General features: G+C 44.6%; 3 protein-coding genes across 11 annotated transcripts; 2 read left to right on the top strand and 1 right to left on the bottom strand.

Annotated features, from left to right (window-relative positions):
- Nucleotides 1-318: 318 nt before the first annotated feature.
- Nucleotides 319-4,001, top strand: LOC102690184 (protein S100-B-like). Of its 2 annotated transcripts, none has more exons than XM_015344054.2 (4): nucleotides 319-636; nucleotides 1,677-1,781; nucleotides 1,994-2,131; nucleotides 2,358-4,001. In XM_015344054.2, exons 2-4 carry the CDS (start codon nucleotides 1,701-1,703, stop codon nucleotides 2,562-2,564), a joined length of 426 nt encoding a protein of 141 aa, XP_015199540.1. In that variant the 5' UTR covers nucleotides 319-636; nucleotides 1,677-1,700; the 3' UTR covers nucleotides 2,565-4,001. The 2 variants fall into 2 exon arrangements, with proteins under 2 accessions (XP_015199540.1, XP_006629388.2); XM_006629325.3 differs by having other exon boundaries at nucleotides 332-636; nucleotides 2,415-4,001.
- Nucleotides 4,002-5,045: 1,044 nt separating this feature from the next.
- LOC102689983 (single-pass membrane and coiled-coil domain-containing protein 3) lies at nucleotides 5,046-9,183 on the bottom strand. Of its 4 annotated transcripts, none has more exons than XM_015344056.2 (2): nucleotides 8,677-9,183; nucleotides 5,046-6,269 (listed from the first exon to the last, which is right to left on the bottom strand). In XM_015344056.2, exon 2 carries the CDS (start codon nucleotides 6,255-6,257, stop codon nucleotides 5,610-5,612), a length of 648 nt encoding a protein of 215 aa, XP_015199542.1. In that variant the 5' UTR covers nucleotides 6,258-6,269; nucleotides 8,677-9,183; the 3' UTR covers nucleotides 5,046-5,609. The 4 variants fall into 4 exon arrangements, with proteins under 4 accessions (XP_015199542.1, XP_006629387.1, XP_015199544.1 ...); XM_006629324.3 differs by lacking the exon at nucleotides 8,677-9,183 and adding an exon at nucleotides 7,052-8,358; XM_015344058.2 differs by lacking the exon at nucleotides 8,677-9,183 and adding an exon at nucleotides 7,000-7,039.
- A 72-nt stretch (nucleotides 9,184-9,255) lies between these two features.
- On the top strand, nucleotides 9,256-23,963 carry mcrs1 (microspherule protein 1). 5 transcript variants are annotated; one of them, XM_015344019.2, is made up of 15 exons: nucleotides 9,256-9,448; nucleotides 9,854-9,955; nucleotides 11,651-11,804; nucleotides 14,529-14,667; nucleotides 15,379-15,543; nucleotides 16,318-16,427; nucleotides 17,092-17,233; nucleotides 17,323-17,461; nucleotides 18,048-18,123; nucleotides 18,795-18,823; nucleotides 19,102-19,194; nucleotides 19,699-19,781; nucleotides 20,305-20,392; nucleotides 22,739-22,866; nucleotides 23,288-23,963. In XM_015344019.2, the coding sequence occupies exons 2-15, from the start codon at nucleotides 9,946-9,948 to the stop codon at nucleotides 23,372-23,374; spliced, it is 1,443 nt and encodes a 480-aa protein (XP_015199505.1). In that variant the 5' UTR covers nucleotides 9,256-9,448; nucleotides 9,854-9,945; the 3' UTR covers nucleotides 23,375-23,963. The 5 variants fall into 5 exon arrangements, with proteins under 5 accessions (XP_015199505.1, XP_015199506.1, XP_015199503.1 ...); XM_015344020.2 differs by having other exon boundaries at nucleotides 9,851-9,955; XM_015344017.2 differs by having other exon boundaries at nucleotides 9,256-9,453.
- Nucleotides 23,964-24,009: the final 46 nt, after the last annotated feature.

Here is a 24,009-nt window from a genome sequence, read left to right as displayed (position 1 = left end):
AAAAGCATCAGGCAATTGTCAATAATGAAGCAGAGAGGGGTTCTGCAGATGTTATTTACAAAAGCTGGTGAGATCATGCTGTTTCTGAGAACAGGAAATGGAGGAACAGAGATAATTATTATTACCAGGAACTATTAATTTGTTTTCATATTTTCCCAATGTAAAAAGAAAAGACAGCATTTGTGGCATGTGACATCTTAGTGAACAACTGCTGAAAACATCACAGGCTTTCAATAATGAATTATTGCCTGTAACTTCATCTTCCATCTCCGGTCTGCATGTGGTCTGGGAATGACTAAGCTCATTAGAGCAGAGCTTTCTGCCCCTGCCTGTCTGCTCTCCTGCTCCTAAGAGCCCAGCCACAGCTGCCTCAGCCATCGCCCTGCCCATTAGTGCTTTAAAAGCCTGACCACTGAGTTGAGGTGTGGTCTTCTCAGGAGGCAGGAAGGCTCCGTGCTGGCTCAGAGGAGTGGACCCACCGATTCAGCCGAGGTGGAGCCTTTCTGGAAGAGCGTGAGTCAGCGAGTCCGTGACAGTTTGGACAGATACTTCACCAGAGCCTTCAGAGGACGGCAGGTCCCTCGGTGGAGAGAATGAACTGAGAGGGCAGGAGGAAAGAGGATCTCCAGCACAAAGGTAAAGTCCTGGGAGGGGACCTGTAAATTCATCACCATGATGATGAAGATGGTGTTGATTGCAATTGCAAATAGAAACTTATGAATCACATATATCATCATCACGGTCGGCCTCATTAGCCATATGTAGTTCAGGTGGATTGCTGTATCAGCATGCGTAGGCTGCAAAGGAACAAGTAATAGGTTTATTCCATGCTGAAAAAAAAGAAGAAAGAAAACACAATGTTTCGGCCGTGGAGCCGTCTGCTCACACCTGAAGAATGCTCCACGGCCGAAAACGTTGTGTTTTTTCTTCTTTTTTTTCAGCATGGAATAAACCTATTACTTGTCATTAGCAATATTGTTGCTTTTGTTGTTACTGCTGCTGTGGTTCAGAATGGTGTTGCTGCCGACTTGATTTAGATTTAGCTCTGGGCATTGCTGCGTCTTTAGTAATGATTGCTGTCTGGCTCATGGCCTTGTGGAACACAGAGAAGGATTTCCTGCGATACTGACAGGAGAGTCAGGGAGGCTGCCTGTGCATAACCTGAGTGTACTGAGTATTGACTGTCGTGTGAAGCGCGTATGGCTGCCTGACAGCAAAGAAGGAGCTTTCAGAGGAGAAGAGGTTTTGTGGTGAATCGCTCTAAAGGTACAAACCTGGACTTTGTAGGCACGTTTTGTGAGCTGATTTCTCTTTGAATGATTAAATCCATAGTGATGGGGTTATTTACTCTGTAATACAATCATTCCTGTCAGCGGTGATCTCAGTGTTATTGATAAGATTGATAACGTGGTAAAGGTTAAGATAATGTGGCAAGACAGGCTGGACTGGCTGCTTTAAAGAACTGTCCCTCCCAGCGTTCAATCCCTGGTCTGGTTGAGGAAGGGAGCTGCTCCTCTCCAATTACTCTACCCACCCCAGGCTCGGCTGTCTCTCTGCCTTCTTCTTGGAATCAGCTATCTGGGGCAAGATATGCAGTATAGGAGCAGGACATGAACATTTAGGACTCCGGTTTTCTTCCTCTATCTTGAATACGTGTAACTGTGGCTGTTTTATAGTTTCTGCAGGGAAGTGAAAAGCCTATGTTCACTGGGAGCTTCTCTGTGTTTCTACGAGAACGCAAAAGCAGAAGATCCACGTGCTGTTTCTTCATGGCAAACGAAGTAAGTGCATTTGATTTCCGCAAATACGTTGTTTTGCAGCAACAGAGACCAAGGGCAGGTTGATTTTCATAGAGTCCAGAACAGCGTGTTCTTCATGCTCACATAAACTGGCACAGTCGATTTCACAGCCTCCCGTTGGCCTACGCTCACTTTTGAACCTCAGGAGCGAGTCCTGTTGCTGTTCTGTGACCTCCTGTTCTGTCTGTCTGTAGCAGAGAAACATGTCTGAGCTGGAGAACTCCATGGTCTCCATCATCAAGGTCTTCCACAAGTACTCGGGGCACAAGCGCAAGCTGAAGAAGGCGGAGCTAAAGGAGCTGATTAACAATGAGATGTCTCACTTCATTCTGGTAAGGCGGGGCCTATGTGGGGGGGGGCTGGGGGGGGCCGGGACCAGGTGTGGGGGGGGGCGAGACCCCAAATATTGTACTGCCTTATCCCAGCATCTGACAAACAAGCCTCCACCTCCCCAGCCTCAGTCTCTCTCTTGACCTCCCTCACTCTCTCCTGCAGCCTTTTCTCACACATGCCCCTTTCTCCATCATTCTCTCTCGAATTATCGCTGCTGCACCACAGCCCCCCCTCTTTCCCCAGCACTCTCCGAACCCCCGCTCTCTTCCTCTGCCTCGTCAGAAAATCCAGGAGCCGGACACGCTGGACCAGCTGTTCACAGATCTGGATCAGAATGGAGACCTGGAGATCGACTTCCAGGAGTTCATCGCTCTGGTGGCCATGGTGACATCCGCGTGTCACGAGCTCTTTATCCCGGATCACCGTGGTTGAGGGGGCTAAGAGGCAGGGGGTGGGGACCTATTACTAGGGGGGGGCTGAGTTCTATTGGTACATTATTATTTATTATCAGTCAGAGGTGTGTGTGCATCCTGTTTTTACCTCCCAGTATATAAAGTCTGTGTGTAATAGCTGTTCCATTTGTTGCCATTTAGCAATCAGCTTTTAGCAATCAGAAAGACAGATATAAGAAAGAAGACTTTGTGTGAATCCATGTGGTTCTAAATCCTGTATATGCTGGGGTCCAATCTGCCTAAAGCAAATGACACAATTAATAAAGGACACATTAATAAGCTCATGATTTGACTGTGAATCACACTGCTCTTACTTTTAACAACAACAACATGGAACAATCTGACAAACTCTTTGGCAGAGTGTAGCTGTGCCGGACGCGCAAGCAAACAGCAAACAACATTAAAAGGCAAGAGAGGAACTGTCTTAACGTAAGAGGAAACATGAGGAAGTCATTGACATGAAAAACCTCAGCCGACACGCCAAACATAAACTTAGTAACTACTGGCTGAGGGCAGGTGTGGCCCAGGAGGCGCCAGTCAAACCAGTCAAGGAAGTGGGCTGCCCATGTGCAGCTGAAGGATAGGAGCACATTCCCATATAATCTGAAAGTTCCAACGTTCAGAGGTCAAAGGGATCAGAGCTCCCAGCTCTGTCTCCCTCTGTTCCTGGACTCATGTTATCGGACCCCCGGAACCAGGGAGGAGAACCCCTGCTACAGGAATTCCTATCTCTCCACGCAGAGATTGCCATTCCTTCCAAAAGTTCCCAGATCTCTTTTATTTCTTCCTGTGTTGGCCTCTGTGTGCCCACAGAGCACATGCGGTGAATGTGTATCAGTATATTCCGCTGGTCATTTTTCATTCCAGAAATACCAGCTATTAGTACAATAAAAAACACAGCATAACAATTCCTGTAATGGAACAAGTAAAGGTTTATTCCCTGCTGAAAAGAGAAGAAAAGAAACACAACCTTTCGGCTGTGGAGCCTTCTTCGGGTGTGTTCACGCCTGCAACGGCTCCACAGCCGATACGTTGTGTTTCCTTTTTCTCTTTTCAGTGTGGAAAAAAACCTTTACTTGTTCCTTTGCAGCCTGCGCATGCTGACACAGCTCCCTATACTTGAACAGTTTCTGTTATTGTGTTATTGTCATATGAAGTGACAAAAGTGAGAGCATTAGGCTCCAATTGTCCGCTGGTTATGCACTGTCATTGGTTACCAAGGCAGGAGAATGTACTGATAGAGGACAATGGGATGTCCTGTTTATCAGAGTGAAGACACAGCGCTCTGAAATCATGTGATTCTGCTTAATAGCCTTTTAACCACATCCTCATTTACAAATTAGTAGCATTATTACATGTATTAATAATGTATTAATGTAATTCTCAGATGGCAAATAAAAACATTTGGTTTGCTTCATGTTTTTTGCTAGTATGATCTGTCAGACTCCTTTTAAGGACCAGAGCCAGTGATGACCTGGTCACCTGGACTGGGATGAGATCTGGAGCAGTGCATGCATTAGCAGAAAGGTCAAAAGAGAATTTGAAAAGCTGCAAAAGCAATATCGAAAACTAAACTACATTAGGAATTGTGACATGTCAATATTGTTTTTGTTTCATTATTATTATATTAAGATTCTAGTACACTGTTGTCCCCAATACCAAAAAAATGAATTACATCATTTTGGCCTAAACTATAATGAATCACTTATGCATTAACTGAAATTGCAAACCCTTTCAAGTCTGAAAGTGCTTTGTGGAGCTATGGAGCCAGACAGGAACCTTTAGACTATGTTTCTAAAGCAATCTAGCATTTGTAGTCTGAAAGGCTTAGCAATTTGCAGAATGATGAAATGATTAATTGCAGACAAGATTAAGGACAAGATTAAGCAGTAATTCTTCCCCAATTAATTTGAAGCAGATACAATTTTACAGCTTCAGCAGAGCCCACATTCCACATTACTGCTCCTGAAAAACAGAAGAACTGCTTGTGACTGCAAAAGGCAAATTTCAAACGCATTTCACAGGGAAGACTGACAAACATTTCAGCCCACGCCTGGAAGACGGATTTCCCCAGAGCTGGAGAAGTTAAAATGAGACAGGCCTCTGTGCGATGTGCTATACAGGAGAGTTTCAGAGACCTGTGCATCACAAATCTGGTTCTCCTGCCCCAAACTTCACCTTACAGTAGAGAATGGTCAATATGGCCCAGAAGATCATCGGCTGTGGTCTCACCCAGATTAAACAGCTCTTTGAGGACTGCTGCCGTGGTAGAATTCTGGCCATCACAGAGGACAGTCACAACCCCGGGCATGAGCTCTTCACCCCACTGCCCTCAGGCAAGAGATACAAGAGCATACGGACACTGACCACCAGATTCTTCAATAGCTTCTACCCACAAGCAGTGCGACTGGCGAACACATTTATCCAGGCCCCTCGGACCACACTATCACCCTCTACCTCATTATGATTTCTTATTTATTGCACATCTCCAGTCATTGTTTACACATCTGCATTGTTTACATTCACACTGTTTACTTGTTTACTTGTACATTGTCTACTGTTTGTGTGTATATTGTCTTGATGAACTTTGTGTTTTCACACTTGTTTTAACAATCGAGAGGCTTTCTGTAAGTAAGAATTCCATTGTACCAGTACAGGTACCGGTTACATATGGCAATAAAGTTCAAGTTCAGTAAACTTTGGGAGTTCATTTTTAAAACATTAAAAATCATCTTAGATCCAATCGTCTAAAACACACACTATCTAATTATGATGTAATAAATCTGTAAAAATAAAAAAACAGAATTACCACACTTAAATTAAGAATTGTTATGCAGTAAATTAAACTGGATTTAAGCAAAGAAAGTCCTAAAATAAGGTTTTAGTCATAAAGAGCAGAGATAACTCAAATAGAGGGATGTGTCTGCACAAGTGAAAGCCAACTTATCTTGGGAAGAGGGGTTGAGGGCAACAACTTTGGGTCAGGTGCCAAATGCTAGGTACCCCTCCTCTGTAGTACTAGTTGTTACCCCTGCATGGCTTTGACCGTTGCTATGACGTCCGTGATGTTAGCCTGATACTGTTCCGAGGCAGGTCTGAAATCCGCCAGCGCCTCCCTATACTCTTGGATGACTCGCTCCAGGTTGTCTCGCTCCACGGCTCCCAGGATGGCGCTGACGAGCATGTCCACGCCCAGCCCCAGCACGCCCAGGGCCACCGTGGACACAACACTGCTGCCGATCCGGCCCAGGCTGGCCACCATCCGGCTGAGCACCGCCCCCTTGCTGATCAGCGGGACGGCGGCCGCGCCAGTCCTCAGGATCCCGAACGCGCTGCTGAAAACCTTGCTCGCCACCTTGACGCGCTCGGAAATGGGAACGGTCAGATTGTGAAGCCTGCGGTAGAGCGCGGGTTCCAGTTTGTCCCTCAGCCGCTCGTCAATCCTGGCCACCTCGCTCTGGATGCCGGCGATGGCGGCGATAAGCGCCTCGCAGTTCTCCTTGACGCTCTTGTGCTGATCGACGGAGATCTTGAGCTCCTGGTTCAGGAGCCCCGCCAGCCAGCTGGTGGCCCTGAAGTTTCCCTCCATCAGGGTGAGCAGCTCCCGGCTTAAGCGGACGACCTCCTCGCGGCGCCTGGGGTTGGCCGGGAAGAACGTGTCGCTCCAGGACATCTCCACTAGGATCTGGAAAGAGAGAGGGCAGGAGATTCCAAACCACTGGTGTCCCACTCCGCTTTTCAGTTACAAACCGATCCCTCTACAAAACCAAGTTTAATCTATTTTAATACAGTTTTAGGGTTCCACGATTTCACCTTCATCTAGAGTTGAATCATTCACTGAAAATATATTAAATCCATTAATTCGATGCTAATTGTAAGGCAAATGTTAAGGAATCTTTTTTAACTTTGTTTTTTGTTGTTGTTTTTGTTGTTGTTGTTGTTGTTGTTGTCCAGTTCTCACCCAAATTGGAGATAACAGTTGTATTGACGCACATTAAAAACACACCACGCTTCGTGTTTCTTGTCGTTTTCAGTTTGGAGCCAAAGTAAAAGGAGTCTTAGTTTAGAATACGATGCTCATTGAATAGTAGCCTATTTACTTCGCAAATCGTAGATAACAGCGGCTCTGTGATATAGAAATCCTTAGGAAATCAAGTTCGGGGGACGATTATGCTTGTGAATGAAGAACAAAACACGTTTGAGTTTGAAAACGAAGATACAGAAGAACTGTATTTCAAAACTGCTTTGTGACTATCGATTCAACTACTGTAGTTCAGCCGCTCTTTCCAGAACGGATTAGGGTCTTTCCGTCGGCTGTTCAGCGCTTTAACACCGCACTCTCACCAGGTGTAGATATTTTAAAGTGAAGGTCGTTCTGCGAAATGAGAGCTTGTTCAATCATAAATCATTCGCACCTCCAAGGCATAGCAATCTGCTGCGCAGAGGAAAGAGAGACGTCATACTCACACGGCCTCCTTGAATGTTTTAACTTGTCAACCGTTCCGTGTCATCCTTTCTGCGCGCCACCGGAGAACTGCGGAGCGAATCTGTGCGTCAGCGGGTTTGAGCGAGGCTCGGGAGACAGGCCAGTGACCATCAAAACAATCATTTGTCTCTTTGTTTTCGGGTCCAGTAGGTGGGGATCGTTCGAAAACTGGCAGGCAGGTGTTCCGCAGACAAGTGTGACCGCAGGGGCGCTGGCCAATAGCGCTACACATCACAATAGCCTTTGTGGTAGCCCACAATACGCTTCTAACAGGAAGCGGTTCTAGAATTGCGCTGTGGATTATTGGCATTAACTAACTAACTGATCAGAGGATCTCGTCCAGCCGTTTCTTAAAACAAGCCAGGCTAGCAGCCACCACAAACAAATCCAGCTAGCTCTTTCCAGACTCCCACCACCTTTTGTGTAAAGGCATTGTTCTCAGTTTAAGATATCACTTCTTTATTTTCCACTTGTGTCCTCTGGGTTGTGTTTCACTGTTGGGTAGACTTTTGTCGGTGCCCTTTGAGGGTTTTCAAATCAGTTATCACTTCATTTGCCAAGTAAATTACATATATAAGGAATTTAATCTGGCAGTTTGGTGCAAAAACATGGAAACAATCAATAATACATATTCACTCCACACAAAGAACATACACAGGTCCACAGTTATAAACACACTACATCCGTATGCACGTGTTCTGGTGAAGCAGAGTGAGGGCCATGAGGAATTAGCCATTCAGTTGTTGAGCAGTTTTGGTTTTGGTAGCGTCTCCCGGAGGCAAATGTGGACCCAGAGGGGTTGTCCTGAATGAGAGAAGGCATGGACAGTCTTTTTTGCTCACTTCCTTAGTCTGAGTTTATACAGACCTTCAACAGATGGCACATGGCAGCTGCTCACTCTCTCTGCACAGCAGAAAATGTGTTGCAGTTTTCCTCCAGAAGGGACAGATGCATGACTGAACAGTTATAGAAGCCGTGAGAATGCTCTTGACAATGGCTCTATACCACTGAATAAAACTGGGTTGGGAAACAGATTTGTTTAGCAGGTCTAGGAAATACAATTTCTGGTGCATGTTCGAATGCACCCCATTTCCTCAGCTGTGCTCAAGGTTGGTGAATCTCAGCTCTCAGACTCACACAGCCCTCACAGGGGGGTGGTCAGAACCCTCAGATCCTGCAGAGCACAGACCCTGCTTTTGCAAGTACTGAGGTACTCACATTAAAAACATACACAGTAACTTCTCTGATATCCAGTCCAGACATGACTGACATGATATTCATGCTAAAAGAACTGAATAATAATAATAATAATAATAATAATAACAACATTATTTTATAAAGCACCTTTAAACGTGACTTCTCAAAGTGCTTTAAATTAAAAAAAGTAAACAATGAAAACATAAAAGTGCACAAAACACCCCGTTTACAGGTGCTGAGGAGGAAAAACACATATTCCCTCGAGCTTCTGCGGAGAACTGGACTATCGCAGTTTCAGGGCCAGGACAGGGAAAATAGATACGGACTACAGCAAGTGGCAGTCTTTCATCGTGCAATTTCAGCACCAGCAACCACTTGCACAGTGAAATGATTGAAAACGGACACTCACCCTTTTAAGAATGTGTTTAACTTCGTAGATATTTTATGCTATGTTAGAGTGTTTACTAATTTTTAGATTGGTATACATTGAGGTATAAAGTTTTTGTCAAACAATAAGTAAAGACGTGGTAAACTGGAGCCGAACCCACCAGTCCTTCATGTGCACACTAATTTACAGGGCAATTTAAAGACGCCAATTAATCTGATCATTATTTTCTTCTTGACCAGCTTCTGTTCTGTCCTCCGATGATATAAAAACTATAATTTGCCCCGTTTAGCCAAGATAAACGTTTCTCATTGACGTAATTAATTGCAACAAATACAAAACATTGTCGAACAGAGAAAAAGACATCGAGATTTTGCTGATATCATTTAGACGAACCAAAGTCCAGAGATTGTTGCTTACAGGCTATCTACTTTTGTTTAACAAAAGGAATAGAAGGAATAAACAACAATTACAGTGCAATAATAATCATACATTAAACTGAGGCAACATCTCCAAGTTTTTGCTCCCTATTTCCGCCACTACAACGAACAATGTCACATGACTTCAGGGATGACCCAAAACGTCATTTCCGTATGACCCGGGAAGTGTTTGTGTCTAGGAGCGGTGATATTTGTATTGTTCCTTTTACGGTAGTTTTACTTTATCCTACAGTGCAATTATAAAAAATGGATTATGTGTAAAAGAGGTGGACACGTTTAATGTATTACTTTTTGGCCTGAGTTTCAAAACGGGAGCTAGAAGAGTAATTTGGCAGGAAGCGGATAGAGATTCCGAGGTCGGGTAAGATACCTGTGCTTTTGTAAACAACATCTTGCAACCAAAGTTTCAGAGGTGGATATAGATGAAAATACATACTTTAAATATGAAAATTATTCTTAAAACAGAGAAGTGAAATGCTGTGCTTTCTCATTTTATGCAGAATAGAAGTGTTCATGTAAAAATACTAGTCTCGGTTTATAGACTAATTCACGTTCATTTTTTAAACCTGGCTACATTAAAATAAATCTTTGTGTTTTATTCAAACATGACATTATTTTTGTAAAAAAAAACTTTGCTTCTCTTTCGTTTTTTAAGTATTGTTTGTTAAACACTAAAGGATATTGAACCACCACGCTGACATCGCGTGGATTGATTCTGGCAGGGTAAGTGATTGTTGTGTGCCTCCCCTTCCTTTCAGCAGGGGGCGAACGCTAGTTTACAGGCAGGCGGACTGATCCCTGAGGAGCAAATGAGCAGGCAGGCTGATTGAAGCAGAGGGACTGAGCGCAGGCTATGGAGCCGGGTAAGTCCCATCAGAAACCTCACTGGAGTGACTGGGCTGAAAGAGAGGTTCTTCACCTGTGGTGATCTTGGCCAGGTCGCATGCAAGTGGTCTCCTTACTCCTGTCCTGGAATCCTGTCAGGTTCTGTGTTGACTTTAAAATCGTCATGCTCACCTAGAAGGCTCTGCATGGCTCCACACCTCAGTGCCTGTCTAAGCTGCTGTTTTCCTTCTTCGCACCTTGCAAACCTTTGTTTGTCTGACTCTGGTCTGCTGTTTATCCCCCAAGCTTGTCTACACTCTATAGGTGACAGGGCCTTCTCTCAAATGCCTCAAAGCTCTCAAATTCTATCCCCAAGGACATCAGAGAGTCACCTTCAAATCAAAACTCAAAACCTTCTTTTTTGGAAAGGCTTTTACTTCATTAGTTTTATGTCTGCCTCTTATATCTTCCTCTGCATTCTAAAACCTTGTTTTTAGTTTTGCTCATTTTGTTATATCTTCTCCTTGTTGACCTTTTTTCTTACTGTTAAGTGCTTTAAGAAGTTACTTTGATGATGATGACTGGATTAACTCTGGAAGTCTCTTGATGAACAGGTGTCTTTTACAGCATTTCCTGTATCCCGCTCTTAGAAGAGATGCACATCGCTAAGTGCAGCACAGTGTGTTATTTACACTTGTTAGGTCCATTGCCTTTGGAAGAAGCTGCAATGTCTGTGTCGTGTCTTAATTATGAAGATATCACTGTGCGTTCTTCAAGGGGGTGACCTTCCAGGCTGCTGTCTGCCTGCTGTTAGTCCAGTGTGGTGCAACAGCACCAGTATCTCACTCTCCTGTTGTGTCAGGATCTGGAAAAGCATGTCTGTAGGGAATGACTTGGAATGACTCCAGCCTTACAAACATCTGGATGTGGCAGACTTAGTAATAATAAAAATAATAGGTCATTCTCAACTCCTGTCATGCAGGACTGTGTCTCTGTGTCTCCTGTTGTTTGTTCAGTTAGCAGCTAATTAATAATGAATCCCCTTATTAAAGGTTAACTGCAGTCCCAATTGATCAGGCTGGTTATTCAATCTCAGTAACAAAACAAATTCATTGACATTATAGGAAAAAAAATTACATTTTTAATTAAGCACAAAAGTGTGAACTTTGTGAAAGTACCGTATGTCGCTGTGTTGTCGCAAACTCGCATTCGAGTTCCCACAAATTGTGACGTGAAGCGTCCCTTCCTGTTCACTAGTCACTGTAATGACTAATGTAATGCGATGTACCAGTGAATAAATGCAGGTTGTGCAGCAGACATTTCAGTGCAGAAATATTCCCACGTGACCTGCATGCAGAGTTAACGAGTAAGTAGTATTTGTTGGCAAAACTGTCCTGAAGTCGAGAGCAATATTAAGAGAGATGTATTCACAAGCCTGGATGTTTATAATGTAATAAGACTGCTTCTCCTCATTGGAAGTTGTTTTCTTCTATAGTTTATGGCAAGGTAATTAGGTAAACAATAAAAAACAAAATAAATTAAGATACTCTTATTGGCATCAAATAGCAGCAGTCCAAATACTGCTGCCTGCAGTCCATACCACTGCTGGTCTCTGTTACAGGTATATTATAATATAGTTAAATTCTTTGTCAATTAGTCAAACCAGTGAAAAGCTTGCAGCTGAATAGATTTGCAAGAGTGGTATTTAATTAACCTTAATGTGTGGTGTGTAGATCTACAGGGTGCGAGCGTAGTGCCAGGATCAGCGGGGTGTGCTGCGGTGCAGAGTCGCTCCGAGGATGAGGATCTGGCCTTGGGGAAGGACACGAAGAGAACTGCTGCCCAGGCCTTCTCTGGAGGAGTGCCCAAACGACGCAGCTCGTCCAGGTCAGCCCACCACACCCTGGCTTACTGAGTCAGCCCAGTCACGCACACAGTCATGAGTTCAGTTCACTCCTGCCTGCGGTACTGCGGGCACACTTGTGCGTTCAGTTCCCTCCTGCCTGCAGTTCTGTGGGCACACTTGTGCGTTCAGTTCCCTCCTGCCCGCGGTTCTGTGGGCACACTTGTGCGTTCAGTTCCCTCCTGCCCGCGGTTCTGTGGGCACACTCGTGCGTTCAAATCTCTCCTGGCCCCAATACTGTGGGACACTCGTGCGTTCAGTTCCCTCCTGACCCCAGTACTGTGGGCACACTTGTGCGTTCAGTTCCCTCCTGGCTCCAGTACTGTGGGCACACTTGTGCGTTCAGTTCCCTCCTGACTCCAGTACTGTGGGCACACTTGTGCGTTCAGTTCCCTCCTGACTCCAGTACTGTGGGCACACTCGTGTGTTCTGTTCTCTCCTGCCCGCAGTTCTGCGCTCACATTCACAGCACCAGGATTAAACCTTTCAGTCCTTCCTCAATGCAGGATTTGACCACCTGTCGTTCTTTAACATAATGATAAACGCCTGGCTGTCGTGAATGATTCACACTGGATTTCAGGAAGGTGACTGCTCCTGCACTACACTATTTACATTGAAGAACAGAGGGGGGTTCTTGCTTTTATAATAGATTTACCTCCTTTCATGTAGTTTATCTCATTATTGGCTCATGCTTGTGCTATAACTATAAAATTGAAGATATGTTGAATTGATGTGTGATACATTACCCATTCAACTTATTTGCTACCTGGTTAAAAAGTGTTCTTTAACAGTTAATTTAATAATTCTTACAATGAGGTAACATAAAATAATTTTGTTTTTTGTGAGAAGTTGCAGGCCTGTACCTGTTAATTCCTACTTCAGAAAGAGACTCTGGAGTGTTCCTATTGGAACTACTTATAGTCCAAAACATTGTATAGGTGCATACAGTGTAGAAGACTTATACAGAAGTCTTCCCCTTTATTGGGCCTTGAGGCTACAGACCAGCAGGCTGGGTGTCTTGCAGTTGTTTCCTGTTTAAGCCCCGAAAAGGAGTCTAGCTTGTTGCAGTAATGAGTTCATTAGCCAGTTGAGAACTTAGCTAGAATGTAAGCTATTCAACCTTTTAGCTTTAGAACACCGGAGGTGAGGAAAGCTATTATAATTTCCAGAATTCTCCCTTTTTGTGCTTTGCGTTTTGAAGGAGACCGTAGTTAAAACTAAAAAAAAAAAGGAAATCATGTGGCTTTTACTGATTTACTGATTTTTTAACGCAAAAGCACACTGATGATTTTAATTGTTCTCTAGAGAAAAATCAGAACGTGCTGCTTGATTTTTATTCTTATGGCTTATGATCTCTTTATAAAAAACATCACAACAGAAACCCACATAAGGACAAGTTCTACAAGTTCTGTTGTGACTGTTTAATACTCCTTGACATTGATGTAAAGTTATTGGAAGAGCTCTGGTGATTCTGTCTGCTTTAGGCTAAAAACATCTTGCATTTCCTTCATTATCTGCACACAGTCTTTTAAAAAGATGATTTCATTTTCTTCCTGCGTCTGCACACACTTCACTTCTTGCTCACGCTTTGTACTAATTAGGCTTACAGCAGGGGAGGATGCAAAGGACAGGGCTCATTAAGATGAGCCTGAAACCCACACGGACTGACTCATGTAGTAAAAACACTTGGGGAGAGACTCCTGCCATGAGCTGGGCCTCCAGCAGAGGAGGAGTCCGAAACTCGCTCGCTCGTCCAGGTCAGCGCGACTCCTACCCGCTGTCTTTAAACAGTCAAAGGCAGTTGTATGCACAGTCCCACAGACATGTCCAAAAGAGATAGCCATGTCCCGTTAACGGAAGTTCTCACAAAAAGGTTTGTCTAACCTTCTCAGACTCTTTCTCCATCTCTGACACGCAAGCGGTTAACACGTTTGGTCACACACATCTCGTCCTGTGGCAACTTCAGCTACAAAAACAAGCTCAGCTCTATGAGTTCTGGTGAAATCATTCTGAAGAGGAAGATGCAATTGCCACGTTGCACTAAAGGTCATGTTCTAGCATTGTTGCATTGTAATCCCTAGTTCCAAGATGCACTGTTTTTCGTGTGTTGGCAATGCTGTTAACCAAAAGTTTTTAGAAAATGCTGCATCAGTAGTAAAGTGTTGCCCAGCCGTTGTTTACACACTTGTAAAGTTAAGTGTTGAATGAGTGATCATTAACTGTTGAAATATGTTATTTTGTGTGAAGCTCTAGTGCAGTGGTTTTTAACCTGGGATGCACACACCCCCTGGGTTTTTTTAGGAGGTAAATCATCAAAAAAAACAAATTAAGCATTGGCATGTAAAGACAACTACTTTGTTTTATTTTTAAAAAGTATGGAGTTTTTAATGTATTCTTAGTTTTACTGCAAAGTTAAAATAAATGTAATTATCATTTTCATTCTTTAGTTATTTTATGTCTTAAGTTTAGAGGACTGCCCCACTGATTTTTGATCAGGGGTGTGAGAACATATTTTTGAGAACCAAGAGGGTGCAGGCTGCAGTAAGGTTAAGGACTGTTACTCCAGAGGGATGTATATCCCTGAAATCACTCATGTTTGAGGTGGATGAAAAAGAACAAAGAAGTCTTATTTGCATTAAGGATGTCTTCCACATGTACAAACCTGCAGATCTCTTAAGGCACTAAGGGATTCCCTTCCTTCTCTCAAGGTCTATAAAACGTAAGAAGTTTGATGACGAACTGGTGGAGAGCAGCCTGGCCAAATCGTCCAGTCGGGTGAAGGGCCCCCCAGTGATAGAGCCGGCGCGCTGCTCTGGCAGTGAGCCCTCTTCCAATGAGAAGAAGAAGGTAACAGACATGGAGACGTGGAGGTGGCACCACACTGAGGCTCAGAGTACAATCATGTGCAAGAGCTAGAAATAGACACGCTGCTTCAGACGGGGTCTGTTTCTGAATGTGTGTTAGGCTTTTCAAAATTAGTGAGCTCATGCTGTTAAGCTATTGGAGAGCTATGCATGTGTATTACATAGTCATTTCAATTCTGATTTAAGATAACACACGCACATTTGAGTTTATGCTGCTGTGGAATGGCACAGGCGACCGGAGCTAAGTGTGAGTGTGAGGTAAACCACAGTTTCCTGTCACCTGTTACACTGATAGTGTGGAGTGCAGTTATCCTGGGAGATCAGCAACAGCATGCGAGTGTAAATCAGGTCTTGCGGGGGAATCGACTGCAGGAAACATGCAGTTATAGTAAAAAGAAAACAGCACTTTCTGTTTGTTTTTTTTGCTGTAGATCTAAAATTTGCTATTAAACCTTCGTTAAGGACTCTAGCTAATGTTCTGATATAAAGCTCTTGTCAGGATACGGCATAGGCCTTGTAGCCTGAAGTTTGCCTGCTCACTGTTCAAGCTGCAGTACTGTCCACTGTGTGCTGGGGAGCTCTGAGGTGGTGGTTCTTCCAGGGAAGAGTTGGCTGGCTTCAGAAATAGAGGAAGCTCGCTTCGCTGTACATCAGATAGTCCAGGTCCCTGTCTGACTCCTCTCTTACCATGAAGGTGTCAAAGTCCAGCAGCACGCCGGTGGCCCCTCTGACCACTGTGGCTGCACCTACTCCCATCACCAAGAGGGTGAAGAAGAGCAAACAGCCACTGCAGATCACCAAAGACCTGGGGCGCTGGAAACCCACTGATGACCTGCTGCTCATCAACGCAGTGCTGCAGGTCAGACTGACACTGACACTGACACTGACACTGACACTGACACTGACACTGACACTGACACTGACACTGACACTGACACTGACACTGACACTGACACTGTGCTACATGCTGTAAACACGGTCTCACTGATATACACTGTCAACATGCTGTGTAAACACTTCTGTGCAGCATACAGACCGTGATACAGATATGCTGCTAAGCAATGTATACACAATACGAGCCGATAAGCTTTGGATATGCACTATAGAGACTTGCAGATCACTATGGTGATATTCTGTACAAATTAGTGTGGACAAACTCGGCATGGTTGCTTCTGTTGTACAGTACACTATACAAACACCTAAGTGCACTTAAACATCCTATTAACACTAATACTTTTTGTGTGGTGTAACAAATGTGATATAGACACACACTGGGGTGCTGGTGAAAGCTTAACCAAAAGAGACCTATGCTGACACCAGTGTACGTCGTGGACACTCAGTATGGAATCTGCATGTGCCGGACCACAGATTTCCAAACTCTGACTCCACAATTGTTACTGCAAGCGCCACTGTCTCTTGGAATGATTTCTCAAAAATGCCTTATCTTTTTTAGGGACAAACAGTCAGCTTTTTTTGCAGTAGCTTTAGCTTTTCATTGGCTATGAAAACTGTCCTGCTTGTGTTTGTTTCCCTGTGCTGGATTTGTATTGCGAAGAGTTCCTAGACTGTGAAAAGAGGCATATATATCAGTGAGTGATGTGTATCATAGGCTGCACATTGTGTGTGGTTTCAGACAACAGACCTGACTGCTGTTCACCTGGGGGTGAAGTTCAGCTGCCGGTTCACCCTGAGGGAGATTCAGGAGCGGTGGTATGCTCTGCTGTACGACCCTGTCATCTCCAAGTAAGAGCTGCTTGATAATCTTGGAAATACTGTTTTCCCTGGCCCTCTTCACTGCATAGCAGTTTGATCCATTTAGGGTGTTTACAAGCTGCCACAAATTTGTCTAGCTGGAATCACAGCTGTATTTACTCTGCCACCATCAGTTTGATGTACTGATGTGTATTACCTGGGTCAGGCTTAAACAGGAAGTTCAGTCACAACCCAGATCTCAGCTCTGGAAGCCAGAGACAGACCTTTATCTTCACACTTCCCACACTGATGCATTATTAATTGCATTGACATTTAGAGTCCTTTTCTTGCCTTACTGTTACTTGATAAGTATAATTGAAATGGATTGCTTCCTAATGTTGGTATTTTTAACATTTAATTGTATGCAGCATTTCTCCAGCCCTTTCCCTTAAGGATACACTTCAGTGATTTATTGTGCTCATATCTGTCCTTGTCTGTCTTGATTTGTCCCTGGCCTTTTTCTATCTCATTTGTCTTTTCTCTCCTTCATGCCTGTCCTGCTCCCTAGATCATTTCTTTCTAAATCTCTCCATCCCTCACTCTTCTTCCTTCGCCTGTGCCTTCCTTCTGTCTCTCGGCCTCTTCCCTACCCGTCATCCTGCCTCTGCCCTGTTGTCCTCTCTGCTCTTCAGTCTCACGGGTTCTCTCTCTCCAGATTGGCCTGGCAGGCCATGCGCCAGCTGCACCCCGAGGCCATCGCCGCCATCCAGAGCAAAGCACTGTTCAGCCGGGCGGAAGAGGCTCTGCTGGCCAAAATCCCCTCGGTGAGTGGGGTTGGGTTCACGTGGCTCAAATCCGTAAGTGACACCCGGCTTGAGTACAGCTTGACTTGTGGAGCGGTACTTCACCAGTCCAGGACTAATGATCTCCTGTGCTCGTGTTGCAGACCAGTCAGCCCAAGCTGGAGGTGTTTCAGGAGCTGCTGAGTAAACACCCTGGCGTCTTCTATCCCTCGCGCACAGCCAAGAGCCTGATGGTGCACTGGCAGCTGCTCAAGCAGTACTACCTGCTGGAGGATCAGACCGGTGAGTGGACGGCTTGGAAGACGCTTTAAGATTTCCAAGGTGGAATAGAACTGGCAGGTGGTTTCTGTGCACCGCAGGTGATGGTGTGACAGGATTCACAGATGTCCAGAAACTCTCTGAGACACTTGTCAAAGAGTACAAGACAGAGATAAGTGGCATCGTAAAAACTTCAAGCACTCGATTTTGCCAAAGGCCGAATGGTCTCAATGCACACATTGCTTTAACGCACTGTATAAACATCTTTTCGCTTTTCAAGATGTTAAGAGTGGTTTTAATTTGTTCTCTCACTGACCTCTTGTGTTAATTACCATCTAGCCCATTTGGTAGCTAGTAGTCAATTGATGCAAGTATCACATCTTGAAAGAAATCAGCTTAAATGATTCAAATAAATAGCTTGTTCCATACTCCCACAAATCCCTGATGACAGAAGTGCTACCTATCCTTAGTTTTAAATGTTCTTCTATGCAGTTGATAACAAAGAATGGTTGCTCAATGCGTGTCTAAATTTTACGGATATTTACCTTAAGTTTTTATAGGAGGTGAAATCTGTTTGTTTTCTCTTAAAACGGTAATGTTGTTGTTACAGTTCAGCCCCTCCCAAAAGGAGATCAAGTGCTCAACTTCTCTGATGCGGAGCAGCTCGTCGATGATGCCAAACTGAAGTAAGATCACCAGAGTTGAGCAGGTTGATCTTGCACACAGTCTTGTGCACGGTGTTCAATGGAGCAAAACCCTTAATGAACCCATATTCGCTCTAGGATTGTGTCAAGCAGGTCAATTTTAATGCACAGTCCTTTTGCTTTGTCAACTTTATCCATTTTAATTTATACACATCAAGTCATTCGAAGTGTTTGCCAGAAGGGCTTTGTCATAGTTTTGGAAAAGGACTAATTTAAGAGTGAAGTTTTGTGTGCCTGGGTTATCTGGCAAAGTGCATGTACAGTGAGCCAGGTCTTGTTCTCTGCCTCATTATACCGGTCACACCTGGAGCAGGTGTTTAAAATGGGGTGTGACAGGATTGCTGCAGAAACATGCATGTGTAAGCTCTTAAACAAATACACACTGATTAACGTTTGTGTTATTTAAATGACGCACTTTAATAAAATTGTGTTTTTACATGCTGCAGTTCATGCCAGGGGAACCCAGGGCACTTTAAAGTGAACTCTGGTTCTAGTGTCTACTCCAGAACTGAGTGATACTCAGATTATACTCCCTTTCTTACAGAACCAGGTTGTTCTCTTTACAATCTAGTCTCAACTAGCAGGTGGGCCTATTGGGACTGATTTCCACAGTGCTGTGTGAACTGACCTTGACTCTCTTCCTCTTTCCTCAGGGAGAGCAGAGATGAGGTCTTGGAGCACGGTAAGCACAGCTTGCATAACCTCGCAACAGTGGGTTGAATTTTTTAATTTCTGTTATAGGGCCTGTCAGGGGAGCTTTTAATCCCATTTACAGCTGCCGATGCAGCTTTGTAATAATAATAACAACGGGATGAACGGCCCGGCTCCTGGTTGTGAAATCTGATCTGGGATGCTACAGCTTCTCCTTACAGAACTGCGTTGGAGGCATGCGTGCTTTGATCTGCCCTTGAGCCGCTGCTGTGTTTACGGAGCCTGACTCTCTTCTGTCTCCGGTTCCAGAGCTGATGATTGCCGACCGGCACCAGAAGAGGGAGATCCGGCAGCTGGAGCAGGAGCTGCCGCGCTGGCAGGTGCTGGTGGACAGTATCACCGGTGAGCCCCCTGCGCCACTCAGCGCCACCGCTGCCCTTTTTCTCACTCTAGCGGGCTAGGAGTACAAACCCCTGCTGCCCCGTAGCCTCTCCCAGCATGCAACACTGTGCAAAACTGCTGCTTGAGTGGAATGAAGATTCTTTTGCCTCTTGTGCACCTTTTCACCTTGTGCATGTCAGATTCAAAGGGTTTCTAAACGTGAAAATACACCTCTGTCACTGGAGCTCCTGCACGTCCGCTTGAAGCTCGAGTGGGATATCTTCTGCAACTCTGGTTTTAAGCCCTCAGGCAGCTCGCAATTTGAACGCAAAGCTTTCCTTGCTCCTGCAGCTGAGAGTTGGGCTCTGAGGGATAACCATCCCTGTCAGTGTAAACACTCCCGGCAGCATTGTTTGCTGTGCAGATTTCAATGAAAAGCCGTAGAATTTCCATTCGCCCCTGCTGTTCACACATGTGTGATTTCCTCAGCTGGAGAACCGCAGCTCTATCTTTCAATGCTTGCAGGGATGAACTCTCCAGACTTTGACAACCAGACGCTGGCAGCTCTGCGTGGGAGGATGGTACGCTACCTGATGAGGTCTCGAGAGGTAACTTATGCTCAGATTTAGGGTTGTATTGATCACTGCTGTATTTTTTTAGCAGCTCCATTGCTTTTCTAGAACTGAAGCCAACAATCCCTTATACTGAAAACTAATAGCTTACTCTGGTTAGCATGGTTTGTCTTATCAGATCATCATAATTCCCGTTTCAAAATTGATAGGCCTGTCCTGCAGATTTTATTTTTTTATAGCGTTAAAAATGAGGAACATGGAGACCCTGAACATTCCTGGTCAGCAAAAGTATGGTGTAGTCACACTGAGCAAAGGAGGGATGAAAAACCTGTCTCTCCCCCAAACCAGGGTGTAGACCCCTGCATCACTTACCTTCAGCACAACCTGTCTTTAATTCAAGGCCTGTGCTCTTCACTGTGTGTCCATGCGTTCTGCAGCCACAGCACTTCACAACGGGCTGTGCTAGAGATCCGCATGTGTGCTGTGGAAGCTTGTCAAGGCTGTGAGCCTACATGATCAGCACCTGGCAACTTCTCACTGCTCCTGTCTGCCCTTGCAGATCACCCTGGGCCGAGCCACCAAGGACAAGCAGATCGACGTGGACCTGTCCCTGGAGGGCCCAGCCTGGAAGATATCCCGGAAACAAGGTATGTCAGTCTTCTGCACGCCTGTTTCAATCCCTCTCCTTTTCTTACGAAAATAAAGCTTTTCACAACAGATAATCATGACAGGCAGGGGGAACTGACCAGGAGTTTCAGAGATGTTAACACGACTTTGTGACTACAGTCTGTTGTCCAGCGTTTGTGACGTTTGTGCAGTAACGGTAAAGATATATGCACCGTTAAGCACAGCACACTTCAAAGTTCTGAGTCCCAAAGTAAGTACAGTAAACGCTTGGTGTGTGAGGTGTGCTGTGATGTCAGCAGAGGAGATTCTTGTGCCCCCACTCCTTCCTGGGCTTCCAGCCCTGTCTGTCACCACATTGAGAAGTTCAGCTACAGCAGATGCAACACGTCAACTGGAACTGGCTTGTTACCCCTGGGTTAAACGTAACACCTGAATTTACTGTAAAAACATGGAAGCAGTGATTTGAGACCAGCACACAGCAGCGTGTCCCCCTACTTGCGTGAACATCTGCTGCCCTGCACGACAGAATAATGACATCAGACTAGGTCTACCAGGTGTGCTAGTTAATAAAATAAAAATAGGTTTACTGTACCCAAGAGTCTAAGAAAAAAAATACAAAAGACAAACAAGAGGAGGCCATTTGGCCTGTCTGTTTTGTTTGGTAGTAGCTAATTTATCCAAGGATTTCATCAGCTGTTGTTGAAAGAAAGTGGAGTATCAGCTTCAACAACATAGCTGGGCATCTTGGTCCACACTCCTATCACCCTTTTGGTAAAGATGCAGTTGTTATTCTCAGTTTTAAACACATAAGTAGTTTCCATATGCGTAATGTGGTTTATGATCCACTGCAGAGGAACAGAAAAAAAAGAAGAAAGAATACAACGTATACAATGAGAACTCAACGTTTCGGCCGTGGAGCCTTCTTCAGGTGTGTTCTTCACACCTGAAGGAGGCTCCACGGCCGAAACGTTGTGTTCTTTCTTCTTTTTTTCAGCATGAAATAAACCTATTAGTTGTTCCTTTGCAGCCTACGCATGCTGACACAGCTACCCACCTGAACTACTTATGATCCACTGTTTGTTTTGACTAAGTGCTCTGGGTTGACTTTGCCGGTGACTGATGAGTAAATTAGTTGTCCTATGCTGCAGAGGTTATAATATTCTGAAATAGTGATAAATTGTCACTTCTATGAGCTGCTTTATCTGTATGTGTGTAAAGCCATTGGTCTATTTTAACACTGAAACCACAAAATGCGGTGATATTAATAAGAAATATCGTCTGCTTAGCTTGACATTTGTTTTTCAGGTTTTTCTATGGTACAATATAGTTTATGGGAACTTTACAAGCTGATCTGAAGGTTTTACCTTCAGGCAAACAGCATGACACCCATCTGCTTTCCCTTCAAACAAATCAGTTCCTTGTTGTAAACCAGTTCTGTAGAGGATGTGTCAGAAATGTAAAAATCCCTGCTCTTCCAGCACAGTGGATAAAATGTTTTGAACCCGTAAACTAACAAACAGGAAGCTGGTTATTTCCTTTTAACATCTGCTTAAAAGTTGCATCAAAAATCAGTGTCACCTGATGATTGTGATGCTCAATTAACCGTTCTCCTGGGCTGTGTGCACATCCTGTCTGATAGGCACTGTAGGGCTCACAGCGTGTAAAACTGTGAAGGACTCTTAACAGGAGAGTCATTGCTTGGAGGGAAGCTACTGCTCTCCATGGCTGCCCTGCAAGCTGGCAGGTGCTTTAAGTAACTTCTCCTTTTCCCCAGAAACTAATGTCCGGAGGGGAATGCTGCACGATAAGATTTTCTGAATACCAGTTGGCATGTCAGGCAGCTCCCTTCCTTGCACACTGTAAATCCGAGCTTGTTATCTCGGCATTGATTTGTATCTTGTTTGGTCATCATAACAACAGCACCAGAAGGTAAGATTAGATTGTTTGTGAACCAGGTGGTACAGAGAACTTTGCCCTCTGACTGGGTTAATGCTCCAGGTCAGCGCTTACTTTGCAAAGAGCAGTTTTAGCCAGCCTAATCTGTGGTTCGCACAAAGTCATTCCTCTAGGCCCACGACATTTCCATCCACCTGGCTGAAGCATCTACTGATGAGAGATCAGGAAGAACTGATCTGAAGCTCTCCACAATGAGCAAGAACAGAGTCAACATGTGTGTGTGTGTATATATATATAAGCAAAATCTCTTAAAACCTACTTCATGTTACTGATTCTGTTTCTGAGTGCAAATAAATTGTGGGGATTCTAGGGCCCCGGTTTTCACTCGGGGTGCCTGACGATGGCAATGGCTATCCAGGAGGAGAGGAAACTAAGGGCCAGCTAGGCTGACAGCTTGCCTCTTCCCGCAGGGATCATTAAGCTGAAGAACAACGGGGACTTCTTCATCGCCAACGAGGGCCGCCGACCCATCTACATTGATGGCAGACCTGTCCTCTCGGGGAACAAGTGGAAGCTCAACAACAACTCCGTGGTGGAGGTAAGGACAGAGAGCTGGGGAGATACTGGCTTGGGGGACTCTGGCCCTCCGTAATTTGCGTGTGACTGATGCGCGGTGTCGCATAGCCATGTAGCAGCTGTGTGCTGCCTGAGCTGGATACCGTTGTGCTAATGGTCAACCTGGCTGATGTTGGCATGTTCTGGATGCAGACAAAGTGAGGGTTATGGGTGGGGAAAAGAGAGGGTCAGTGACTGAAGGCAAAGGAACAAATGGGGAAGGTAAAAGATCGATCTGCAAGGTCTGATTGAATTTGGAAATATTAACGACCAGTTTTTGACACAGTAGCTTGCAGATCATTAAAATGCTACGAACAGCCGCGTGAATTTGTTCTTTCCTCTTCCTGGCCAGGACAGTAATGGCAGCCTTGGGAAAACCTTTACCTTTTCTCTCTTCCTCTCAGATTGCAGGTCTGCGTTTCGTCTTCCTCATTAACCAGGAGCTGATCGCTCTTATTAAAGCAGAGGCAGCCAAGATGAACCAGCAGTGAGACTAACCTTGTGATGATGGACGAGGCTGTGTGCAGCTGCACTGGAGCACAAGAAAAGGTGGACCAGTGGACTTCGTTTATACCACTTTGTGCTTCTGCTTCCCAGTAATTGACCCCAGACACTAGAAAAATGACTCTTAAAGGACTCCTGGGAGTGTATGGGCAGCTCTAGCACCAGTGGAAAGAAGGCTTCATGTATTTACAGCCGTCTTATAAAACAGCCTACATCTCGGTATCCTAAAGCTTTTGTGTTCTGGTTTCCTTGAGTGTTAGTGGAGCAGAGCTCAACCTTTTGTTTTGTATGACACCCAGATTCATTTTTTTTAATGGTTTTATTTGTAGAGGAAGGCGGACTAAACTCCTTTGAAATACAAAAATTTCTGTGAAGCTTGTCTTTTGCTGTAAAAGATATTTCATAAGAGCAGAAAAACACCACTGACTTACAGGTTGTGCCTTTCTGCCTGCAGGAGCTGATGAAAATAGAACCCATCAGAATGTTTTCCCCATTTTGAGTATAATATTCTGCCTAATGTCCTACACTGCCATCTGACAGCCTTCCTACCTCTGCACAATAAATTAAGCAACTGCGTTTGGACTGACTTTTACATTTCCATGTACACAAAAAAAGTTGGCAC

Source organism: Lepisosteus oculatus, chromosome 1, assembly GCF_040954835.1.
Source record: "Lepisosteus oculatus isolate fLepOcu1 chromosome 1, fLepOcu1.hap2, whole genome shotgun sequence".
Classification (NCBI taxonomy): Eukaryota; Metazoa; Chordata; class Actinopteri; order Semionotiformes; family Lepisosteidae; genus Lepisosteus; species Lepisosteus oculatus.
This window is presented reverse-complemented; position numbering and strand designations above follow the sequence as displayed.